Below are 24493 nucleotides of genomic sequence, written 5' to 3'. Positions count from 1 at the left end.
TAGGGGTATTTGGAAATCTCACGTTATCATTGCAGATCTTTTTCCTTTTTTTTAAAGTCTGCAAGGAATTGTTCGTATTTGGCGAGACTGGACGATTAATGACAGGCGATAGATATGCTGGTCGAGTTGACACGATTCTTGATATTGCGCAACGTGGTTAAGGTTGCACTGGAGTGCAGTGTTAGAGTGGTGCAACGTGCAACGGGGTGCAACGTGATAAACCAAGAATAACTGAATAACTTCGACATTTTAGTTTTTAGGTTCAAGTTTTACTTCCGCTGTTTCTGGAGATCTAAGTTACAGATGGGCATAGCGATCTCGAAATCGTTGTGCACGGGTTATAGTAAAAAGTAAGTAGAATCTAGATCTAGGCGAAATATTGCACTGAGCCGAATTCCTTTCGAATCAGTGCACAGGACATTTACCCGGTACACTAGCTACACCACGTCGCGTAAAATGCAAGTCTAAACTCTATCTCAGACATTTGTGTAAATCATATTTGTTAAATAGATTGCCACTATTACTGTACTATTATTATAGCAATAATTAGCCAGTCAGCCTCTCTGTGTGTGTGTGTGTGTGTGTGTGTGTAGCAATGTTCTATCTCAGACATTTGTGTAAATCATATTTGTTAAATAGATTGCCACTATTACTGTACTATTATTATAGCAATAATTAGCCAGTCAGCCTCTCTGTGTGTGTGTGTGTGTGTGTGTAGCAATGTTTTGTAGAGTAAAGGAGCCCGTAATCGGCCAGCTCCAGTTTTCGGCCGATTGGTTGGATACAAGGTAAAATCACTCTAAAATACATCGCATAATAGCATAACACATATCCTACACATATACCATACCATGCCAGTGTCACTGAAGAACCACATTTGCAATGGAAAATATATCGTAAAATATCACATTTTAGCGATGTAATCGCCGGTCCCGCTACCCAAATCTGAAAAATCGAGTATCTTACGCTAGGCACATTCAGGGGGCACTAGAGGGCGCTTCGGTCGCGTACGAAAATCTGAATGGCCTTGCTGCGGTGGGTCGGCAATAATCAGCCCAAAACTTGGATATGGGAGGTTGGAAGGATATATCTTTTTTATAATGTTATCCGGTCTGACCCTTAACCATCCTATGTTTAATCTATGTAGAAATAACATGCGAGTATTGTGTTGTTTGGGCAAAAAGCTAGGCCGCTGCCTTCCCACCACGAACCTTTCCGAGTCCCGCTAAAATGGCGCGCTGCGGAGCTCCGAAGCTGCGTTGGTATCGCTGCAAACTCTCAGCCGGCTAGCTCCCCACGACGGACCATTCGCGGTATGGCGAGAGTGTGTGTGTGAGGTATGATTTTGGATTCAAGAACGCACGTAACGCAACCGTGCGCATCATTTTCAGCTGTCGAATGTGTACGACCAATTTTACATGTACGATTTTTAGTACAGATACTTGGTCAGTTTTCTTCTTAAATCTTTGGTTTTACAACATATAAAAATATAATTTCTTCAAATCTGCTCCTGACTCGGTTCAGACTAATTGTCTGATGTGTTTTCAAGTCAATTTTTTGAATATATTTTTTTGCATGAATTTGCCTACTTACGCGTGTCTGTAAGAAATATGGGTACCATAAAATGAGCTTTATTTAAAGTATTTTTCAGATTTAAAGCCCGATTTTGTGCTAGTCGCAAGCTCAAAAGTATGTCATCGCATGTATTAAATCAATGCAGCCGCACACCGCGACGCACACACGATATCTCTGTCTAATTCAGATTCCAACTTCCGATCACCGCTGTGCCTGTCTTCGGCCAGGCGAGCACCAGGGAGCTCCGGCGTGGGATACCTGCTCCGCCCGCTTGTGCTGTACATCAGCGCAGAAACGCACGGCGCGCGCGAGCGCTTCCTATTGACTTTGTACATGCGGCCGTAAACTGAAACGCTCGGCCGATGACGGGCTCCAAAACAGTGAAAATTGAAATGAATATTGTCATGGCAATTCGTGATTTTTTTCTGGGATTCTTTTTTTGTTTAAATAATAATAATATTTGCTTCATGATTTGAACAAGAAATGATAATAAATAGGAAGTAAAGAGTCCTAAAAATAGGATTTAAGTGGCCGAAAACGGGCTCCTTTACTCTAAATGAACTTCTCGATCAGGCGGGCTCTAGATTTCTAGCTATCTAGACCAATTTTAGGACCTGCTTATTTTGGGGGCTCTGCGGGCGTGAGATGGTCTCTTTGCTAATCCGCCGGGATTGATAGGTCCATCCTTTCCAGGCCCAGGCCAGGGGCCCCACTAACGAGCATAACTTTTTTGGGTCCCAATTCGAATTCGGATCATGTTTGTTCGTCACATGATTGCTAGACCTATGTCTGTTGTTTTTTAATAAACTGAAACTGAAGGCTTGATAATCTTTTACTCCACCTGCAGTAGCCTGCATAGGAAAACAATTCAAACAGCGGGTTGGGTCACACTTTTTTGAAATGTAAAGAAGTAGAGGGTCTAATTAAAGTTATAATTTGGAGAAGTCTTTGAAGGGTAAGAAGTCTGATCGCGCGCCCGATGTGTGCTAAAATCCTCCCATAGAGATTGCACGCATCCCTGTGGTCTACGTGCATTACGCGACCATGCAAAATTGGTCAATGATTTTATGAAGAAATTGAAATTGAAACCTTAATTACTCGTGATCCTGAAGATGAAACTCAATAAATGTGGTGTCATATGAAAGGGCAGGTTTTTCTCCATATTCCCCATAGGGGGCCACCCCCAGAGTTCTAAAAATATCGTGGTCAAAAGTCAAAACAGCGATTGAAATGTTGTTTGCATCCTAGCTCCAAAAGTTGCCACTTTCCTGAGCCGCGCCCCTGCGGCTTAAGTAGGGCTAGCCGTAAGGATAATATCCAGGTGCTTTTTTTTTCGCTAGCCCCAAGGGATCATTTGGCCTAATAGTTTGAAAATACCCTTCCCACATTTTTGGAATCGGCTAATTAGGGAGGCGTGAGCTCCGCACAGTCCAAACCATGGTTACATCGCGTAACATCTGTACGTATAGTGAATGAAAGTATGGATAGCCGTTAGCACCATAAACCCCGGAAGTGAATACACGTTATAGTCAATGGCAATATCGCGGAGACAATGTGCACGTTGTCTCCGCAATATTGCCATTGACGATAACGTGTATTCACTTCCGGGTTTTATGGTGCGAAAGGCTAGCCATACTAGTCAATGGCACATATCGCGGAGACAGCGTGGCTCAAGCTGCAAGTTGCGCATTACATGCGTACGCTATGCATACGCTTGCATATTGCGCGATACAGCCGTTTGGCTAAATTTAGCAAAACAACATATTAAACTCTGCGTGTACGTCTTTTTCGTCGATTCTGAGCAAAATCCTATGAATATTACAGCGTTTCAGAGGGGCTGTATCTTTTGATAGAAATATCGGTGAGACTTGAAATTTGAAATGTATTGTTCTGATTACATTTTTAATTCAAATATCAAACAAAAATGGTGAAAAACGATCCCAAATTGAAAATTGAAAAATCCTTCAGACACCCTAGTTAAAGGGAGATACTTGATACTTGATGAGGTAATCCCTGAAGCAGCTTTTCCAAGCTATACTGGGATGGGATGTGTTGTGACAGCAGGTGAAGGTGCAGACAACAAAAGGGTGTACAATTTCTTTATTCCTCTTAACCAAATTCATCCCATGGCCATGTTGTACATGTATATCGTCAATTCAACATGGCGAAGAGAAAGTATGCATGCGCAGCACATACCGTGCATGCGTACTTCTTAAGAGTTGGCGATGTTGGTTCTGCCTGAAATGCAAATACATGCGGTGTACACACAAAAAACACCTGTTTTGGGCATTGCCGATTAGATAGTTACTGTACAATAATACTGGATAGCAATTCGTTTAATGTATACCATGATGCCTGCAGTGCCATGTACAGAGTTTGCTGAATTTTAGCAACTCCTTGTGCAGGCACCTCTTTTTTTGCAGATCTATACTGTACAAATCTTAAGAGTCTTTGTATAATTTGTTTAATTCACAATCTTCATTTTCTTGCAGAAACTTTGCCAAGGAAGAGCATGCGAAAGGCAAATCTGAGGACCTTTGTTGTTTCATCATACCAGCCACAAGATACATCCATGGCTAAGTCAACTGATTTGAAACTAAAAGTAACACACAAATCTACTGGTACTGGGAAAGCACGAAAGAAAAAAATGGCGTTGCCTAGAAGGATATTTCGGATTCTAGAAAGTGGTAAGAGAGTTCACTTTCAGAATGTCAGTCTGAGTAAGAAAAGGCAGATGTGCATAAATCGTTACTTACCAGTATCTGATATAGCAGTTGCAAGTGGTAGAGATAATCTACAGAAGAATCCTGTGATGTGTCATTCTGAATCAGCTCGTGGTATAGTAGGTAAATCAGAGATGACAGTATATCGTGAGTCCAGCAACATACATAAACCTTATAGTGCAAAAAATGAAAAACCTACTACCTCAAAAGATAAAGGTAATCGTCATAGAGAAGTTGTTGCAATAGACTGTGAAATGGTAGGATTGGGACCCAAAGGACGATTCGCTGCACTAGCCAGATGCAGCATTATTGATCACAGTGGAGAGATCATTTATGATAGCTATGTGAAACCAGATGAGCCTATCACAGACTACAGAACTAAGTGGAGTGGAATCCGCCCCCGGAACATGGTCAATGCAATACCTTTCAATGAAGCCCAGGAACAAGTCAAGAATCTTCTCAAAGATAAGATCGTCATTGGTCATGCAGTTTGGAATGACTTCCAAGCGCTCAAATTTGCCCATCCTCCAAATGATGTCCGAGACACAAGCAAGTGCAAGTTATTGGCTGAAATATACGGCAGTAAGTGCACACCAGGCCAGCATCTTGGTCTCAAATCCCTTGCTAAATATCTGCTTGGTATTGATGTACAAAGGGGTGAACATTCATCTGTTGAAGATGCAAGAGCAGCCATGGATTTGTACAAGCTTGTAGAGGATAAGTGGGAGGAAGAACTTCAATCAACTTTCCCTGATCAAGATTTCAGGACATCCTTCCTTGATGACCATTTCTGGCCTGAAGACCTAATTTAAAATTATACCAATGTCATTACTAATTTACTATAATTTCAATGCAGCCCGATCGGTTAACATGATTGGTTTTGCAGTACATGTATTTGTATTGACATCATGTGCAGCTGCAAAGATAAAATTTCACCTTCGATGGTGATGTGGATTTGTGTTGAATACTCTGCCTTTGTTGAAACTTTACAAAAGTTTATCCGTAAGCAAGATGCATAGCTAATAGCTATAAGGAGAAGCATTATTGAAATAAAGTATGATACTATCATAATTTTGCCTCGTATGCTCTGTCATTTAAATATGAAATAATATTTACCTATAGATTATTATATGAAACCTATGTTGATTTTTTGTGAGACATGCTTTAAGTATGCATTACATTTAAATTCACATTTCTTTTTTAAATTCAATTTTCATAAAAATGCTTTAAAAAAATTCTATGAAAAACGTATGATTATTGATGGGACAATGTATTGTGAACAGTACTCCTGACATTTTTCCTCAAGTTACTTGTACATATGTATACCTTTACTCATATTGTACCTTTTTTAAATATTCTTATTTGTGTCTTTGTTTTAATAGAGTTTTTGGTCGATACAGTGTAATGAAACACTGCATTGAACTAAATTGAGATATTTGGTGAAATTACTATCATGAAAATCAATTTCAAACTCTTCCAAAGTTCAAAGTTCATACCCTACATATTACTCGGATCTTACATGGATCTTACATGTATTAGTTATTGCACATGTTATGGCCAATTTGAAATAAGTATACCCGTCTTTTCTCTTCTTTATATACATCTATCTATCTATCTAATACAAGTAATATTGGTTGTTGTTGTTTTTAGGGGGAGGAGGCTTGTACATGTACGCACATGTGTAGTTTCTGAACCCCAAGAGTGCACAGTACTGTACCTAAAAAGTAATTCTTGAAAATTCATGTAGTACCATGTTTTTCTGGATTCCATCTTTATTAGATCAGCAATTTGGATACAATGTACATGTAGTTGTTGCATCATTAATGCGTGGTTGCTTACTTGCTTTTACAAGAAAGTGTTAGCTTTTTTCATAAACCAAGAACTGAAGATTGAAGAAAAAATCTTAAATGACAAATAATAAGGGTTTCTATGAAGACTATTTTCTTAATTCTTATTGACACTATCTTTATACAATCTGGTACTAATTCTTCAATTCATTGAATTCTCAAAAGAGAAACTGATTTCTGGGAAAGAAACAAAATAGTGAACTCAAAAATATTAATACATGAGCTTATTTTATACATAAAATTAAAACAACACTATCATTTTTGTTTATACTGTAATAACAGTTTAAAATATTAATGTAGAAAGTTTTATATGTATATGTACATGTAGTAGGGGTCCAAAATATAATTCAAATGGTGGAGCTTTCAAAGCCCTCTAATATTACCCAGAATGTCTAAAAGGCATCTTTGAAGATTTTTATCATTACAATGCATACTTTTACTTGTATGGTACCTCTGTGTGTGATACTGCAAGTTGTAGAGATGCATACATTTGTACAACTCTGTACCAAAGTTGTAGAAGAGTTACGTTATCAGATTATTAAATCAGATTTTAAAAGACAATGGAAGCATTTATTTTTCATTAATTTTATGTGTATGTGTGTAAGTGTATTATTCTATTTTATGTTGGAGATGTGAAGTGAAAGGGTACTTGAAGTTTTCAAGTTTAATTAGAAGTCTAAACTCTATCATTGCATTTCAGTTCGTGAGAGAGAAAGATTGAGAGAAGGAAATAAATAGGGAGACGGTGAGTTTCAGGGTGGGGGGGGGGGGGCGGTTAAATGGCAGAGATGAAAGGTACATGTATGTATCAAAGTTCTTGTAATAGATGTCTGCAAAGAGAAAATGTCACAAAGCCGTAGTGAAATGCTTTACATATAATTCATGTTCGGGACCTTAAGGTTATGCAAGACCTTGTAATATAGGTATAGTACTTGGGGGGGGGGGGGGGTGAAAAGCCCTTACATGTGTACGTACATTAGGCCTAAACAAAAAGATGTTGTATTGCCCTTTAGGTGCCAGAACATGGGTCGATGGGTGGGAATCTTTTTTGGGGAGCTGATATTTATCAGTTTTTTGCTTTGATACATTTTTTCTCTCTAAAAAACGGTAAAATAAAAAAATTTAAAGCAGACCGTAGATTTCAAGATTTTTGAGTCGGTTCGCAAAAGGGCAATACAACATCTAATCATCAGGGGCGATAGTGAGCTCTTTTCCCTCAACCACGCCCCCCTCGAGTAAAAAAAAAAAAAGAAGAGGATTCGGGGGGGGGATGGCATCTAACAACATTCCCCCCCTTTTGAGTACCGGTAAGAAAAATTGGGAAATAATAGGTAAAAAATAGGGAATAATAGAGAAAATAAGGGAAAATCAGGGATTTTTTTTTTTTTAATCGGGGGAAACTGATTTAAATTGAGTTTCTATCAGGTCTGAATCATGCAAAGGAAACGTGTAGTTTTCACTATCTCAGATTTCCACATCTCTCTTTGCTCTGCCCCAAACAAACTTGTGCACAACAGAATGCAAAATTGTCCTTGATACAAAGCAAATTTTATTTAAAAAACATCACTTGACACAAAAAAAAGGGAATTAATAATAATAACTTATACATGTATTAAAATATGTATTGCATCATACAGGTTTCCTATTACATGAGGGACGAAAATTGTCATTCAGTGAAGAATTCAGACAATCTGCCTAGTTACACATTCAGGACATTTTTGGAAGAAATTGGAAAAGGATTTGATCACCAATTATAAACATTAGAGAACTAAATTTGTAAAATATAGCAAAATCAATTGGGTAGAAAACATGAATAGTTGGTCTTCCATTCTCGGTAGTGATGTCAAACCTTGATCGGAAAAGATTTACAATTGATCATCAGATCTCATCCAATTGACATTTCTTCCAAAATCTGGTCGGCCCTGCCATAATGTGTGCAGTGGCATTAACAAATCAAATTTGAAACAGAGATTTACAAATTACATTAGGTACTTAAATTTGAAGTAAATCCTTAACTTCACTTACAAGGCCCTGTTGAATATTCCAAACCAAGGTCTGTCTAATCAATAAGGAAGGGAAAAAAGGGAAAAAAGGGAAAAGATTTGCTTTGGGGGCAGAATTTTCAGTCTACACTTAGAGTCAATCTGGGACAGTTGACAGTATAAACTAGTTTGTACTTTGCAGATACTACATGTACAGTTGTACATGTATTTGCGTATGGGCAGAAAATGGTAATTTGTACAAAATTGTAAAACTCATCGAGATGAATAATGGAGATCATTGTGGTCATTAAACTTAAAGTTATGTACCGTAATCATTATTCATTTATGCACCAGCTATACATTGTTTGACACACAGGTGATGCATTCTTTTCAAGTGGGCAAACAAAAGTATTCATGCAGCAACTCCATCACTTTAACAGTGATTATTCTGAATGCACAGAGTGGGACTTCTCCATGTTTAAAAGATTTTGGGTTATTTGTACCATGTTCTATCTACATGTATGAGTGGTCTATGCCAATTGAGAATGCTTTGTGTGTGTCCATTGTTCTTCATCATGTTTATCATCTTCTCGCATAGTGGTGATCAGCCAATCGCTCTTGGCTTTATCTTGTCAAAGAAATATGGTTAGGGGTAAGTTTGCAACTTGCAATTGGGAATAAGTTTAGGTTTAAATATGATGTTTGGTCCCAGGATCTATTAACAAATAGACCAAGGAATTCTTGCTGAGGCCTTTGTCAGGAGACCAGAACAGTGGTACATAGTTTGGACTTTCCTTTCCATCATTTCATGTCATGTACACACAAAAGCTAGATCAACAGTTCATTTATAATCTTGTAGTTCAGTTGACTAGTTGAAGCAATGCCTGAACTGGATCTCCTTTGTTTTCCCTCAGACTTCTCTCTGCTTCTGATCTGGAGATTTCCATTTCTTGGATCTGGTCATAAATAAAACAGTATGAAAAACAATTATAACAAGGGGTGAAATCAGTAAAAGAATAATTAAAAATAATTAAACATTTAGATGATCATAGAAGAAGAAAAAGAAGAAGGAGAAGAAGAAGAAAAAGAAGAAGAAGAAGAAGAAGAAGAAGAAGGAGAAGGAGAAGGAGAAGGAGAAGGAGAAGGAGAAGGAGAAGGAGAAGGAGAAGAAGAAGAAGAAGAAGACGAAGGCTAAGAAGAGGAGAAGAAGAGATATTTCAGCACATTAATGAACTATTAGATACTTCTCTCTTATACAATCATTTACTGAACCTGAGAGGGCTAACTTTAAAATATGACCAAAGCCTCATAATTTGAAAATTTAAGCCTGTACAAAAAAGCTTTCATTCAATATGAGCAGGTATTAAAGATTTCATGAATAAAAGTCATATGGAACAGAGGTTTCATTAATCAATTCACAATAAGCACAGCTTATAATTATACTCACTATTAAGTCAACATCAGCTTTCTTTATGGTCACCTTGGCCAGCTCCTTTTCTCTGTAGAAAAAAAAATGTTACTCATTAGAAGTTATTTTACAACCATGAACCAACATCAAATTCTGTAGAGCTTTGCAGGAATTATCAATATGTAACGTATGCAGAGCTGCCAACCTTGTGCCCCCCTTGTGCGACCCAAAAAAAGGAACCTTGATGGCAAAAAAAAAAGGAATTTTAAGCAAATAAAAGAAATCATTAAAACAAAACTTACAACCACACGTGACACACCTCCGATGCAAAATGTCCATTCCTCATGCTGTTTTTTCCATATTAGGAACTATAGTTTATTTACAAGTATGTATTTTTATTTTGTTATTTGGTATTATCAGCATTTCATTCTTTTTGAGAATATTTTTTTCTTCAAGTATGTTTTAACCTTAGTTTTCTATTGAATTTGTGATCAAATCAACATTTTTTGTCAGTTTTTTGACATGCGGTATGTAAAAAAAAAATCATAATAAAAAAAAATATATAAAAATTCTTTTAAAAAACATATTTTATGCTGAAAAAACTTTCGACTGTAATTTGGAGGAAAAAGACTGAATCATTCTGTAAAAAAAGGTTGGCAACTCTGCGTATGTCCTGTCTGTGAAACTTGACATTGGCAGTGTTCTGGTATTTAAATTATTTTCAAGCCCTTTTGTTTTAAATTAGTATCTTTTAAATGACGTTGGAATTTAACCTTTTCATTTTTTTGGCCTACAAATTGGACATAGTATCTTTAATATATAATTTGAAAATGACATTCATAAGCACATTATGATTGATAAAAAATGCTCAATTCATCTCTCAAAATGAGCACACCAATACAGCATTGCCTTACCTTTCTGCTTTTTCTACTTGTTCTTTTGTTCTGTCACCACCCAATGCTGCAATTGCCTATTTGTGAGATAAATTAAAATACATGATACAAATAAGTTATACAAACTTAAGTTTTATAAATGTAATGGATCTACTACTAGTTGCTACACACTAAATGCAAGACTTGGAAATCACTTGTCATAAATTTACAGCAGCCTTCTTAATTTATTTCATTAGCAATATGCCTATAAAGTTGAAATATGCACTGTTTGAATTTCTAAGGCTTTTTCCACTTTTGATTATCATTATAGTACACGTGACTTTATTTCCACATTGTAATATCCTTGAAGGGATGGGTAGTCTGCCATGGTAGGCAAGCATAGTCAGAAGTGTATTCTCTAGTTTTCAAACCTAGTCTATATTCATTTCGAGATAAATTCTATCTTCAGATGTGTAAACTGACGTGTTTTAACGTTTGGAATGTTAAAATTTTGTCATTAAAATATTTGAGGATCTGAGACATTATGGTAGATAACTTTGCACAGGCGCGCACCCGCCCGCAACCCACCATCGGTATGCACTTGTATTGTGTAGCGGTTTGCCATGAAACCTGTGAAAAATCGTATACTAATGTCAACGTTTTTTCCGAAAAATACTCCAAAAATAACAAGAAAATTGACACGAAACAGGTAATAAACACTTCACCTTTTTTTAACTCATGATCTCTATTTGGACATTTAATGAATATTTACTTCATTTTGGGTATGTTTCAGAAGGGTATCTTCATGCCGGAGTTACGGGTCAAATTTTGGTTAGGTTTCTGAACAAGCGCCCTGCCTTTTTTTTTAATCCGGTAGCTAGGCGTTGTGGCGTGCGCCTGTAATCCAGCTAAAAAGTGAAAGTTACAAACTGATTCAGCCGAGGACGCTGAGAAACTGAGTCACGTATTTCGGATGGTGACATTACGTCTATGCTGGTACTCGTCAAAAGCCTTTTCAGCAACTAAAGGTCGGTCCCCAGAAGTAAATAATCATATCTGATTGATACACATCTGTAAAAACCCAAATAGAGTCTACACACACACACACCATCATCATCATCTGGTACGGAAAGAAGGCGTTGGCCTGTAATTCCCGGTCACTGCTTCTAGGTTTAGCCTGTTGGATTTATTACTGAGTGTAGATGCTTAGTCTATATTATTATTTTTAACAGACTATGTCTAGACGAAAGTCTAGGCCTAGATCTATCTAGATCTATCACTAGTTTGTCTTGGCCCCTCTTTTCGCCGATAGTATCGATTTCACCAGATGTCTAGCTAGTAAGCTCTTCGTGGAACGGTTTATAGTAGGAAGATCAGAGAAGATCTCCGTAGTAGCCGGATAAAGTTATGACTGTCTTGTTTTAGGTTGACTTTGTTCAAACACAACATAAAATGACTCATATGGGACTGAAAAACTTACATTGCTCATATCTTGGCCCGATATGACGTTTTCTTCTGCATAGTCTGTAACTTTCTCTAAATCCGCAGCAATAAGAGCATGTTCCTTGGCTTTAGGAGCTGCATTAGCAGCATCCTTTTCCACCTCATCGGTTTCCATTTCTGATTTCTTGTAATTTTACTTTCCTGGATTAAAAACTCATAGGCCCTACCGGCTTGTGACACACGTGAACATTGTCTCGAAGTTAAGCAAACCCTTTGAGCGAACGGGTCTAGCGCCATCTCTTGTTTAAATTATTACAGAGAGGTAGGTCTTTGATTGAAAAAGCAGTCTGTTATTCAGTTATTAAAAAAAAAAATGTTTTAAAAAACCCAAACAAAAAAATAATGAAAGGTAGTGAAACAATATAATAGCGCTGAAAGTATTAGTAAGGCATAATGGCTTCAAACACGGGTTTTTACTGGTGGGGGAGGGGACATAATACCCTGAGAAAAGCCCCCCCCCCCCCAACCTCATTCAAACCCATTCAAAAATTACTTTGTTATATTTTGTTTCATGATTTGTTTCTTCTCAAAATGTATATATACAGTTATAAATATATGTATATTCGAGTGATCGCGCTCCCAATCCATGGTAAGATACATAAGAAATTGCCGGTGGAGTTCCTTAAATATAATTATTTTATTATCCCTAAATTGAAGCACTTGACACAATTCTTCAGAAAAGTGTTGAATTTTGAAGTAAATTTAAGTCCCGATCCTGAGTAAAGTGTAATTACCCTGAAGAAATACAATCCGCAAGAAATGTATAAAGATATACATAAATACACTTCCTCCCATCTCCCTGCCATAACCAAACGAATATCATTATTATGTACACTTATTATTTTGTCATCACCACATATCCATGTTTTGTATCCTATTTCTGTTTTTAGCAAATTATTTCACATGTGAGCGTAACAAATATCCATTTTTAAAGTACATGATACATATTGAAATATATAATATATACATTGCAATAGTCCATTTTCGTAATGTAACCAAATGTAATGCATACGTCTTTGTGAAGCGCCTCAATACAAATTATTTCATTCACCTGTTAAGAATAATAGTATTTCAAGAGACAGAATCCGAACTGCATACATTAGTTGTCGCCAGGTATGACAAACATTATTGCTTGACCTACCTAGCAACACTTATATATATATATATATATATATATGCAGTTGCATTCTGACTACTGAAATACCATTATTCTTATCAGGTGAATGAAATAACTTGTATTGAGGCACTTCACAAAGACTTATGTATTAATAATAATAATAATAATCTAATAGTCCACTCCAAATTTTATTAAACCGAAACGGAAATTCTTTTTGCCCATTTGATCGTGAGCCCGGCAGCCACTGAGCAGCGCCAGATCGACGTTGGTCTATCCCTTACTGTTGAACGCCAAACAAGGTAGCAACAACTCCCATCTTTTAAATGTCTTTTGGTATGACGCGGCCGGGGTTCGAACCCACGACTTCCCGGTTGTCGAGGCGGACGCTCTACTGACTGAGCCAACACTCCGGTAGAGTTGTTTACGTTACGAAAATGGTATATTGAATTCTTATTTCTTTACGCCTCTATTATGATGCATGTATCTTTGTTACTCTCTTGAAGTACTTCAGTGACTTCTCCAAGAGCGTTTTAGTATAATGCGTGAACGTGCATTTCTAATTTTCCCCAATTTACTTAACAAGCACTACATTTTATGGTATACGAAATATATTTTGCCAACCATGATATACCTCTCTTTTACATGATACTTATGAAATCACAATCCGAGGGACTAATTACTTTTCGAAGCTTGTTGTGCATGACTTTATTTTTATTTGGAACCATTAACTAAAGTTTAAATCGAATAAAACTTAAATGTGATATAGTTTTTAAAGTATAAAAGTGAAAATACATGTAAATTATTGAGATGAACCGTAAAAATTGTAAAAAAATAAAACCACATGCGGATTCATATTTTCGTTGTTGAAATATTATTATTTCCTTTACTGCCCCTTTAAGTTGTAAATAAATATATATCCTGGAATTGTATTTAATTATCGTAACAGCTTGCCATGACAAAGATAAAAAGCATTATAAGGTATAGCCTACGAAATTAGAACCAGAAGCTTCCAACATACAAATTGAAATACTAATTGTCTTTATCACCATAGTAACGATATTATACTATTAGACACAACAACGATGAGTAATTTATATAATTATGTTATATATTTATTCATGAACAGTAACCATATGATCATATTTATGTGGGTCTCCCATTAGGCCCATGGGGTCCGGCGAGTAAATTCACAAGTATAATCATACAATCAAACATTATGAAGAAGAAAAAAATGAGAGAAAAAAAAGATGGCTCCTATTCCCCGTCTTCAACTTTTACTTCCTCCTATTTCTACTTCATTTTTGTTAAATATATTACAGCCCTTGATGCGTAATGATGATGATGGTGATGATGATGATAATGATATCAATAATGATAATAGTAATGCTGATTATAATGATAATAATAACAATAACAATAACGTTATACTAATAATAGTTATAGGAATAGTAATAATAATGTTAAAAAGTAATATTAATAATAATGATAAATAATAAAAGTAATTACAATAATAATGATAATGATAGTAATACTATATTACTACTACTAATTATAATGAGAATAATATTGATAATAAAATAAAGTAATGGTAGTAATTATAATAATATCTATAATTCTAATGATAATATTGATAATAAAAATGGTAATAACAATTTTGCTTACCCAGGAAAGCCTAATTATCATCAATGCTGTTCTTCCTGAGGCCCTGTAATTATTACTACCCCAGCAATTACCCATTTACACATGGGTGGAGAGTGGCAAATATGAATTCATGTCTTGCCAAGGGATGTTAGTATCGGGCTTGGATTCGAACCATCAACCCTTGGCTTGAGAGTCAAGTTAATGAACCACTATACCAACAACAACAAATCTATTTTGTACAATCCATTTCAAATGGTGCATACCCGGGGTAATATAAGGATTTCTTGTTTATCTAATGCTTCGGAAACACTTAATTATTCACGTATGCCTAAAAGCACCCATAATTATTTCGTCCCTACCGAACGCTCTTGTTGACATAATTGTAACGCAAATAGAGTGAACCTCTTATTTAGAGTCTGCATCTTTATTATCATAATTTCCCCGTTTGTAACTCATTGCTCTCACCATTGGGAGTCAGGCGACAGTTACGTGGCACTCAATATATATATATTTACCCCCCCCCCCTCGAACATTGCTATTATGCTGTTATGATAATATAGGAAACTTATTTGGTATATTTGTAAAGCACTTAAGCGCTATATAAAAACTAAACATTACATTATTATTAATGATGAAAATGTAAGGATTTGATAAGGAAGATAAGTAATGATATCGTATAATTGTATAATATTAACGGTCGTAATTAAAAGAAAAATAGTAGTAAATCAGTATAATATGCATGTCTCTTTTGTCTTTGTTGAGCTCTTAAATATGTTTCGATCGAAAAATGTTTTTCTTTCATTGCACCCTGCCTATTGTGTGGTTATGCAGTACAGGACCTAGGTTTTTGTGCCACATCTTTATTGTAATTTAATTTGATTTTCATGTACATTAAAGCAAAGTAAAGATGATCAATTATGATGTCATATAAAATCTGCTAATCCAAGATTAGTTGTTGAGGGTGACTTGAAGAAAGATACATGTATACATTATATTGATATCCAGAAACAAAACTTTTCTCTTTATCATATATGAGAGAGGACAGTGAATACATATGCTTGGGTGAGTGAAATTGTCCGTCGACAACTTTCCTTCTACTGATCTTTTCGAAAAGACAAGAAGTTCTCATTATGTTGTTTTTCTTAAAAAGGATGCGGTCTTTTGTTTTCTTTTTTTACTCATCCGCCCCTTTGAGGGAGCTCATGTATTTCACGGCATCATAAAAAGCTGTCTTACCCTCACGTGAGCCATTTCGCGAGAATGATTTCCTTTTTAATGCATTCTTCTTTTTCCTAATTGTGGTCCGGCAATGTTTTGGATGTGTGATTCAGATATATGTCAGGTATGTCACGTAAGACATCTCCTAGTAGTTCTGCAAATGACTTACCCGCTTCTTTGGGAATCATTTTTTTAAAGGCAGTGGAAGGTACAACAAAGTCTGTGATGCTCAGCTATAAAATAGAGTATAAATTACGGTTCGCTGTATTATTTATTAGCATCATAGTTATTATTATAATTCACTTTTTGTTTTAGGATCGAACGTTATAGAACTAACGTCTTAACATAATGAATTGAACGCAACTATAATATTCAACCACTTCATCCTTTCCTTCCTTATTCTTTAAAATAACAAGCTACATAACAATATAGAAAATAACTACCAACATTTGACTGACATTATTAGAAACTTAGAGGACCAGAAACTACGCCCTCTCACATTGCCTGGCGAAAACCATCCAGCGGCGATGGAAAACGCCATAAAAACCAACAACAACAACATCTATAACACACTGTTAGTTAACATGGAAACAGTCGGGAACGAAGCTCTACTTGTCCACGCCATCTTCTATTGATTACCGACAAAAGTGATTCCGAGATATCCAAAAGATGTGCGTGAAGTTCAATGTACACACTTGTTGAGCAAGACTGCTGTTAATATGGTACATACGTACGTTATAATTAAAGTTACGTATTACTTACTTCGGAGATGGGCCACGTCAGATTTCACTTCCTTGCAGTAAAAAATGGTATATCACAAATTCCGGATTATTGTCTACACGGAAAAACGTAGTTTGCACAACCTTCCAGACATTTTCTCATCTCTTTCTATACCTCATTCGGTGAGCTTCGCGATTGAAACGCTTTTAAGTACAATATTATTCTTGCTCAATTTAGTTTGATGAACTCTAAATAGTTGATAAATTATCTTCCTGAGATTGGCCAAGAGAGTCACAGCTCCAAACGCAAACAATGAGTGCTTTTAATGTGATCAATTCCATCTGGGTATGCACAATATGCCTGACCGGTCTGCCGGGTAATTTAATCATCATCTTGGTATTTGGTAAAAAGCTAAAAAAGATATCAACAGATATTTTGATCATGGCGCTTGCTATTACGGAGTTTGTATCCTGCTTGATGTATTTTAGTCAGTTAGTGTGGTTGCTTCGTCCCGATCTTCGCAACGATCCTTTCTGTGCAGTCATATGGTCTTCTGGAAGGATGTTGGCATTCATGGCAGCTCAAATCACTCTCTTAATCGCACTGGACAGATACTTTGCGATTTGCCGCCCCCGAGCATGGAACAATTCAAAATATCGAGCGACCATAGCGTCTGTAGTAGCTTTTATTTTTAGCGTGACGGGAAACATTCCGTATGCGATCTTTACTCGGGCTGAAACAAGTGGCTCTAACGTGGCATGCACGTTCCTGGGACCCCACTGGCTTGAAATAGTAGGGAATGTGTCTTTGAACTTGATGATACTCTTGTGTGTCATCTGCTTGTGGTGCTATGCAAATATTTGGATAGTCATGAGACGACAAGCTCGTGTCATGGCCGCCAACCGAATGAACAACCCAGAGTTGCCGACCGTCCATAGCACAATCAATATGAATCCCAACGAGAGATACACAGGAGAAGTCTCGACAGCTCCTGGAGCTAAACCTACAAGGCCAAGCACTTGCTTTACGGAAGTCTCAACAACTCAAGCAGCACAACCGAAGTCGACAACAAGTTTGGAATCAGGTGATATGAAGGAATTTCAAGTGGGAACACAAAAATCGAGATCAGCCATTCCTCGTCAGCATCATCAACATCCTGAAGCCAAAGAGAGCTGGCCTTCGACTTCTGAATCAGTCACCGATCATCGTCCAAACCAGCTTGCTCCCTCACCAAAGAAGCAGCGAAAAGAAGAGAAAAATAGGCATGACGTGATGACAAAAATGCTTTTGCTGGTCACTATGATCTACATGACGGTGCTGTTCCCATCCATAGTACTTGAGAACCTACCTAAAGACCTGTTCACGAACATCCAAGAAACGCAAGCTGGAGAATGGGGTGTGTTTTCAGGATATGCCTTGCGCGGTGTCAACTATACTGTCAATTTCTTCGTTTATGTAGCCATGAACAAACGTTTCAAACATGGTTGTCTGCAATTGTTAAGGAGAAAAGCCAGATAGGCCTATACCTAAACATTATGTTTGGAGTTTATTATTTTATTTCTTTGTATGATAAAGATAGTTTTATGGGTAGGGTTGGTTAGATAATTATGTCTAACGGTGACTGATGTCTAAAAGAGACTCTGGCACGTATGAAAATCGAAATGCCGCTAAAACGACGTTCTCGAGAAACAGCATTGGGCATCATAGAGTTATTACACACAACTAAACCAGAATATAGATCGTGGTTGCAAGAACAATGATTGGGAATATCGGGAGCCTATATATAGAAAATGATTTCTTGATAAAACTCTTTATATTTGGGTCAAAAATATTCCAAAAAGACATCAAATTCAATGGAAACTTGTGTAATGTGTTTTCCATGTATTGTTTTGCTTGTATAAAGAAATTGTGAGGTTCCGTCAAAGTTTTCCGTTGAGTGTTACTAGGAACTTTTAGATTTGCACGTCGACATAGTGAACTGCTACGTCAACGTGTGACGTCCTTTTAAAGCATTGGTGCCTTAACAGGACGTCACACGTAGTAGTCTACTATGTCGACGTGCAAATCTAAAAGTTCCTTCTATCGATAAAGAACACCCACATGAAGGCTATCCGTCATCTCTGTAATTGCCTTAGCAGTACATGCATCCGCTGCGATTTCACAGAGGTTCATGATTAAAGCATTAATTATGTATAGCAAGTAGGAATTTCGACATCCTGCAGGTCAACATTTCCATCTCTCATTTGTTTAATGGAAACCTCTCCCCAAAGAACAATGCAGGTATCCTGAAAGGTAAAATTAATAGCACATTGATATACAATATTCATTACGAAAGTGTATAAGAGAAACTTATATAGATGAAAATATTCTTCGCATGATGTAATGCATATAATTTTAGCAATTCTCTTTATAATGTGACATACCACGCAAACTTGTACATGCACCAAGCTCTAGTTGGAAATAATATTTTGATTCAATAATAAAGCTATTACTTTTTAATGAGGGAAATAATAGCTGAAAAGGTAAACAAATTATAATTAGCGAATATACAACAGGGAACAGCAACCTGTAACTCATTTACTTGAAAACATTAAGCTATAGCAGTTGACAAACATATTTCATTTATGCGAAACATTCAACCCAGAAGAGTAACAACTTATTTACGCAATTTGTGTTTTTACAATATTTTATTGTAGTATCAGACGATTAGAGCAGATGAATGAAATACTTCATCACCACAAACAAGTTGGATTAAAGCATCCATAAATTTGTATACATTTACCTGATAAATGACTTCGCATAGTACGCCACGTTATCAAGAAAATGGCGATCCCCCATAATTATGTTGTGCTCAAAAACTGTACATTATGCTAAGAACATCTGGAAAGAGCTTAGAGACATCGTAGATGTATTAAGCGCCATATAAAAGCAAATATTATTATCATTGCTTTATACCTCTCTCATACACTTTGGTGGGGAGTCTTGTATATTAACAGGCAATAATGCATTCAATCTCTCAGAATACGTATATTTTTTTCTTCGGATGAGCTGGTTTCCTATAATCATCTTGGGACCCCCAATTTTAGCAGCTTATTTAGTTTATATTGTTAGTTTATTGTTTCCTTCTTTTTTAAGGGGGTGGGGGTATATCTACTAAAATCGAATAAATCTGAAGAAAAGTATTGGAGAGCCTGGCCAAAACTATGCATAGGCTTCAATGACCGCATAAACATGTATCTTTTCTAGTGATGACCTTGACCTCGAAATTATTATCTCTTTCAGCAGCTCCTGGAAGCTTCCCGGGATGGTGATCATTCTGTATATAATTAACCTGTGTTTTATGCAGTTGATCTTTCACGTAATGTAATCTTAAATTAGTGTTTCACTCTCAATATATTATGATTGTATATTCTAGTGGCTTCTTTGTAAGCTAATGATTTCATAGAATAATTTTAAAGAATCGAGAAAATCTATTAACCTGATGTTTGCTTGATTAATTCATTTGAAATCTAGGTCTTTATTAATGCTGACCATTCAAAACGGTCAGACATTGGATGACGTTGAGTATATATTAACTGTTGATATTGAGGACAACTCTCTAAAATTGCCATTTCTTCAATAAAACATCACTCCCTTGAACAACATTACTTCTCTCACATAAGGCCACACAAGAGCACATCGAGGTGTCTACGATTTGATTCCCACTCTCCTATCGAGAGAGTGACGTTGGTATATAAATTATGCATTTTAGGGCTCGCTTTTAATTTAATTTGATGAAAACGTGACCTAACGATTCTCAGACCGGAATCCATTAGGGTCTTTTTTTTCTCTTCAGTTTGCATATTTTTGTAAATGATTTTCTGAGCGAAATGCAAAGTGCATTCCTCATTAAAATTGAAATGCAAAGTGCATCCCTCATTAAAATTGAAATGCTTGATCCATAAACCTTTGATATAATGCTGTCTGAAATGATTTCTTTGTTTTATAATCATATATAATGTTTTCACTGATTTAATATTTCATTTTTTATTGTCTTTTAATTCTCTGCACCCAACGGTGGCGTAGATTGGGTCCAGCCAATAAAGGGGCACCGGCATCTTTAGGGGCGGCACAAGTCTTATACGCTAAATGATATTGCGAATTGACAAGGCCATCGATTAAGGGGGAGGGTGTGAGAGGGGTCCTTTGATCTCTATTTTCGTCTTCCTCCTTTCCACCCCCTTTTCACTTTTAAAAATTTCTTTTTCCACACTTTTCGCCGGAATATTGGCGGAATATTACATTTTAACCCTTGTTTGCAAAACTTGAGCACATGCATATTTTTTGTAACCATGAAAATCATGATGCCTTTGCAAGATGAATTCATAAAATACCTAATGCTTTTCATTTCTTTCGCCTTCCGTTATCGAAACTCATTGTTCTCGCAACCGAATATTCATTTTGACATGATTGTGTAAAAAGAAACGGCATTTTGGGTGTTTTGTAGCTCAGATTTTTCTATGTATAAATGTATTTAGGTATTATTTAGAGCTTATGGGGCGAAATCAATCTAAAGTGTTATAAATTACAATAATATTCAATACAACACCTTCCTCCGCCTAGTCGTTTGCAGATAAATTCATTCTGCAAATTGTAAAGAAAAAGAAAAGAAAAAGGAAAACAAAATGATAACTGTTTTCTTTGTGGAAGCATATTGTCTTCTATTGGGAATTTATGACAAATGAAGTACTCAAACTTAAACGTACATTCCAGACAATACAAATGAACAATTTGTATGTGAGTGTGTGTGTCTATAATTTTATTTATATTCTATTTCTATTTTATTTTTTATTTTTAGCATATATTCTGCGCTCTATTTAAAGATGTATGAAATTCATGTTTGCTTGCTTTTAACCCATACTCTTGGGAACTTGGGTCTTTTCTAACATGTCCTTGTTTATGTCGTTGATGTACACATGATGCGGAGATCTTGTTAAGATGCGGTAAGGCTAAGAAACAGAAAAAATATATCCTCGCTTTTAGTCCATAGACATGATCTTGAAAGTTTAATGGACAGTAAAATGGAAAGGAAGATTTCGTTCTTTACGTTCATGATGATGAAGGCCAGCGAAAGAAATTAAGATCATGGTTGTTCAGACAATCAAGCATGAGATGGCTGTTGCTTGAATATTGGTAATTTCAAAATTCTCGAGTCGCTGCATCCACCGAGTGAGTACTCCCGTCTCTTATGCTTATGATCAACATCGTACATATCTGAAAATAATTATAAGCGGTAAGCATTCAATTCTATATATATTTTTTTTAATTAGAAAATTAAAGAATGTGCATGTTATATGCTTTACATTTTATACTATACAGGCCTACTACGTCATAGCAACATTTATTGGATCCATGTCACATCAATGTTTGAACGAATAAAAAAAAAAACGAAAAAAAAATAATAATATTCGGCACGTTATATCATACATAATTTTATATTAATTTAAAAATTAATCTTCTATCATCAGATATATTCTTACAGAAATCGACGTATGCAACAATATCATTTCAACCTTGCCCAAAGACCGGCGTTTAGAAAGAAAAAAAGAATTGGCCACTCCCGCTACGAATTATGTTTCTTTTAATTCCTGTATTGATCTGAATGTTATTCAAGCATTAGAAGATTGCTTTATTGTATTCGGTAGCACAAATGCAAATCAAAATGCAATTAGAATGAAGAGACTTCCTGATTTGTCATATCTCAAAATCAATAATAGGCGCTGGTAAAGAAGAAGAAAAGGTTTTTAATTATCCAACGCGCTTGACTGGGTAAACACATTATGAGAAGTAATGGTCATCATTTTTTTTAGTTTTATGCAACATGGATTGAAATAAATTTCTCCCATTTTTGTTTAATGCCAATGTACTTCTGACAATGTTGACGTTGGTGTAAGCCTCTTTTTGACCGGTTCGCAAATCTATTCCAATTTAATGCATGCTGATAATCCAATGGTGGTGATGATCATAGAGCTTAACGGAGGTTCGTCTGATATAGCAACAACTTACCTATGCAACAAGCATTTTGAAAGATGAAGTACAATTCACTGTAAAAGATGAAAGCAATGATTGATAATCAATAGAATCTCAACAAAGAAGCATCCATGATTAGGAGTACATACATGTAATGTCTAACATTTATTGCAGGCCTATTCTGAATATCTTTCCTATTCTGAATCTCTTTCTTTAAGAAGTGGGAAAAGATGAATTAGACCATGCATAATGATGTTTAACTCCCGAATTCTACATATACGTGATTATCTATCGGGTTTTTATTTCTTTCTCATTGCGTTGGATATGTTAAGTTCAAATAAAAAGAATAAATGAATTATTTGGGCATTATGATATGAATATTCTTGGGTAGAAAATGTAAATTAAATTATGACAAACATGTTATACAAGGGAGCTATGTGGTTCATGCACAATCACTCACTATTTGTAACGCATAACATAAACTCTGCAGTGTAAGGCTATGTAGATATTAAATGCCCTGAACTAGAGCTGATCCTAAAATAGGGATTGCCAAAGTTAGGCTAGTCTCAAAGTTTCATGGAATTAATATGATCGCAAGGACTTTCAACAACAAAAATCAGACTCAGGCAATTCAATAGCCATGTCCATCAAGTATTGACCTGTGCGGTTAATCCAATAACGTTAGGGTAATCCCAACACAATCTCTATGAGATATACAATATTATATGAAAATTGACATCGAGTTGATATATGGGAAGTCTTTTCAATCGAGTTAAAACATAAAGTCTGTGCCTGGTAACTAGTTCACGTTGACTACGTATTTCAAGTCCCGTCTTGAATGCAGGGTCTCGAGATGAAATCTAAAGCCCGGCGCACACTACACGATCCTCCTTTGATCCGATTTTATTTGAAATGGTTGTTGTATTTTATATGGACATTTAAACTACCTATGTCCTCTGGATTTAAATTCTAGATAATGATAAGAATATTTACAACCAGAATTGTGGTCAGAATATAAGCCGAATTGGCTTCAAATCGTAGACAATCGCACCACTGGCATGATGTCGTTACGATTCCAAGACGATTCAGAAGTACGAGAAGAAGAAAATGCTGGATGTGAACTATTTGTGAAGTGTAATCTTGAAGTCAGCAAAATTTCAATTTAATTTTTAATTAAAATCTCACCCACTTATCTCATATTACAAGGGCATTGAGCAGAAGACGAGACTTGATGAAGAAATGTACAAGAGAGAATTATTTATCAAATCAAGCGAATACACAATCGCCTGAGTGGGCTGCTTATCAAACAGTCATTTCCATTATTACATGTCCCTGAACAAATTTTTTTTTGATCTCGCTGTTAAAACGAAGACAAAAAATGTCGATTTCGTGTCCATCTTTAAATAGCATAGAACTTCGAAATTCATAAAGCGCTGTGAAGTTCTTTTGCACATTTTAAGAGTTTTTTTTTCAGTCATCAACCAGAAAATATATGAGGAAAAACTTAAGAGGTTTCATTTTTAAATATAAATATTGATTAGAAAAGGTTTGTTGATAATGATGTAAGAGGCAGCCGAGAGCACGAGAATCAAGAGAAAGGAAGTCGTAGAGGAAACACTCGAGAAAAGAGCTTGGGGAATTTGTCTGGAGGAGAACAAGGGCTTTCCGAAAAGTAAACAAGAGAGAGCTTGCAAAGAACACTGACAACCAGAGAGGGGTTGGAGGGAGAATACAAAAAGAGAGGGAGAGAGAGAGGAACAAAACACGACATTCACATTTTACCAAAATGCATGTTGAATAATAAAAAATAAAAAAATATTCTGCCTCTCTTTCTTATATTCCAACTTTATGTGATATCACAATGTGCAACAGCGAGCT

The 24493-nt window shown here is 36.1% G+C and overlaps 2 protein-coding genes across 2 annotated transcripts; one reads left to right on the top strand and one right to left on the bottom strand.

Moving 5' to 3' along the window:
- The first annotated feature begins 153 nt into the window (after positions 1–153).
- LOC580696 (apoptosis-enhancing nuclease) lies at positions 154–5325 on the top strand. Its single transcript, XM_780737.4, has 2 exons — positions 154–350; positions 4068–5325. The coding sequence occupies exon 2, from the start codon at positions 4088–4090 to the stop codon at positions 5108–5110; it is 1023 nt and encodes a 340-aa protein (XP_785830.4). The 5' UTR covers positions 154–350; positions 4068–4087; the 3' UTR covers positions 5111–5325.
- A 2341-nt stretch (positions 5326–7666) lies between these two features.
- Positions 7667–12112, bottom strand: LOC580635 (huntingtin-interacting protein K). The gene is made up of 4 exons (XM_780682.5): positions 11888–12112; positions 10450–10505; positions 9575–9626; positions 7667–9083 (listed from the first exon to the last, which is right to left on the bottom strand). Exons 1-4 carry the CDS (start codon positions 12023–12025, stop codon positions 8988–8990), a joined length of 342 nt encoding a protein of 113 aa, XP_785775.1. The 5' UTR covers positions 12026–12112; the 3' UTR covers positions 7667–8987.
- Between the last annotated feature and the right edge of the window lie 12381 nt (positions 12113–24493).

Source organism: Strongylocentrotus purpuratus, unplaced genomic scaffold (assembly GCF_000002235.5).
Source record: "Strongylocentrotus purpuratus isolate Spur 01 unplaced genomic scaffold, Spur_5.0 spur5_scaffold_6, whole genome shotgun sequence".
NCBI classification, from domain to species: Eukaryota; Metazoa; Echinodermata; class Echinoidea; order Camarodonta; family Strongylocentrotidae; genus Strongylocentrotus; species Strongylocentrotus purpuratus.
This window is presented reverse-complemented; position numbering and strand designations above follow the sequence as displayed.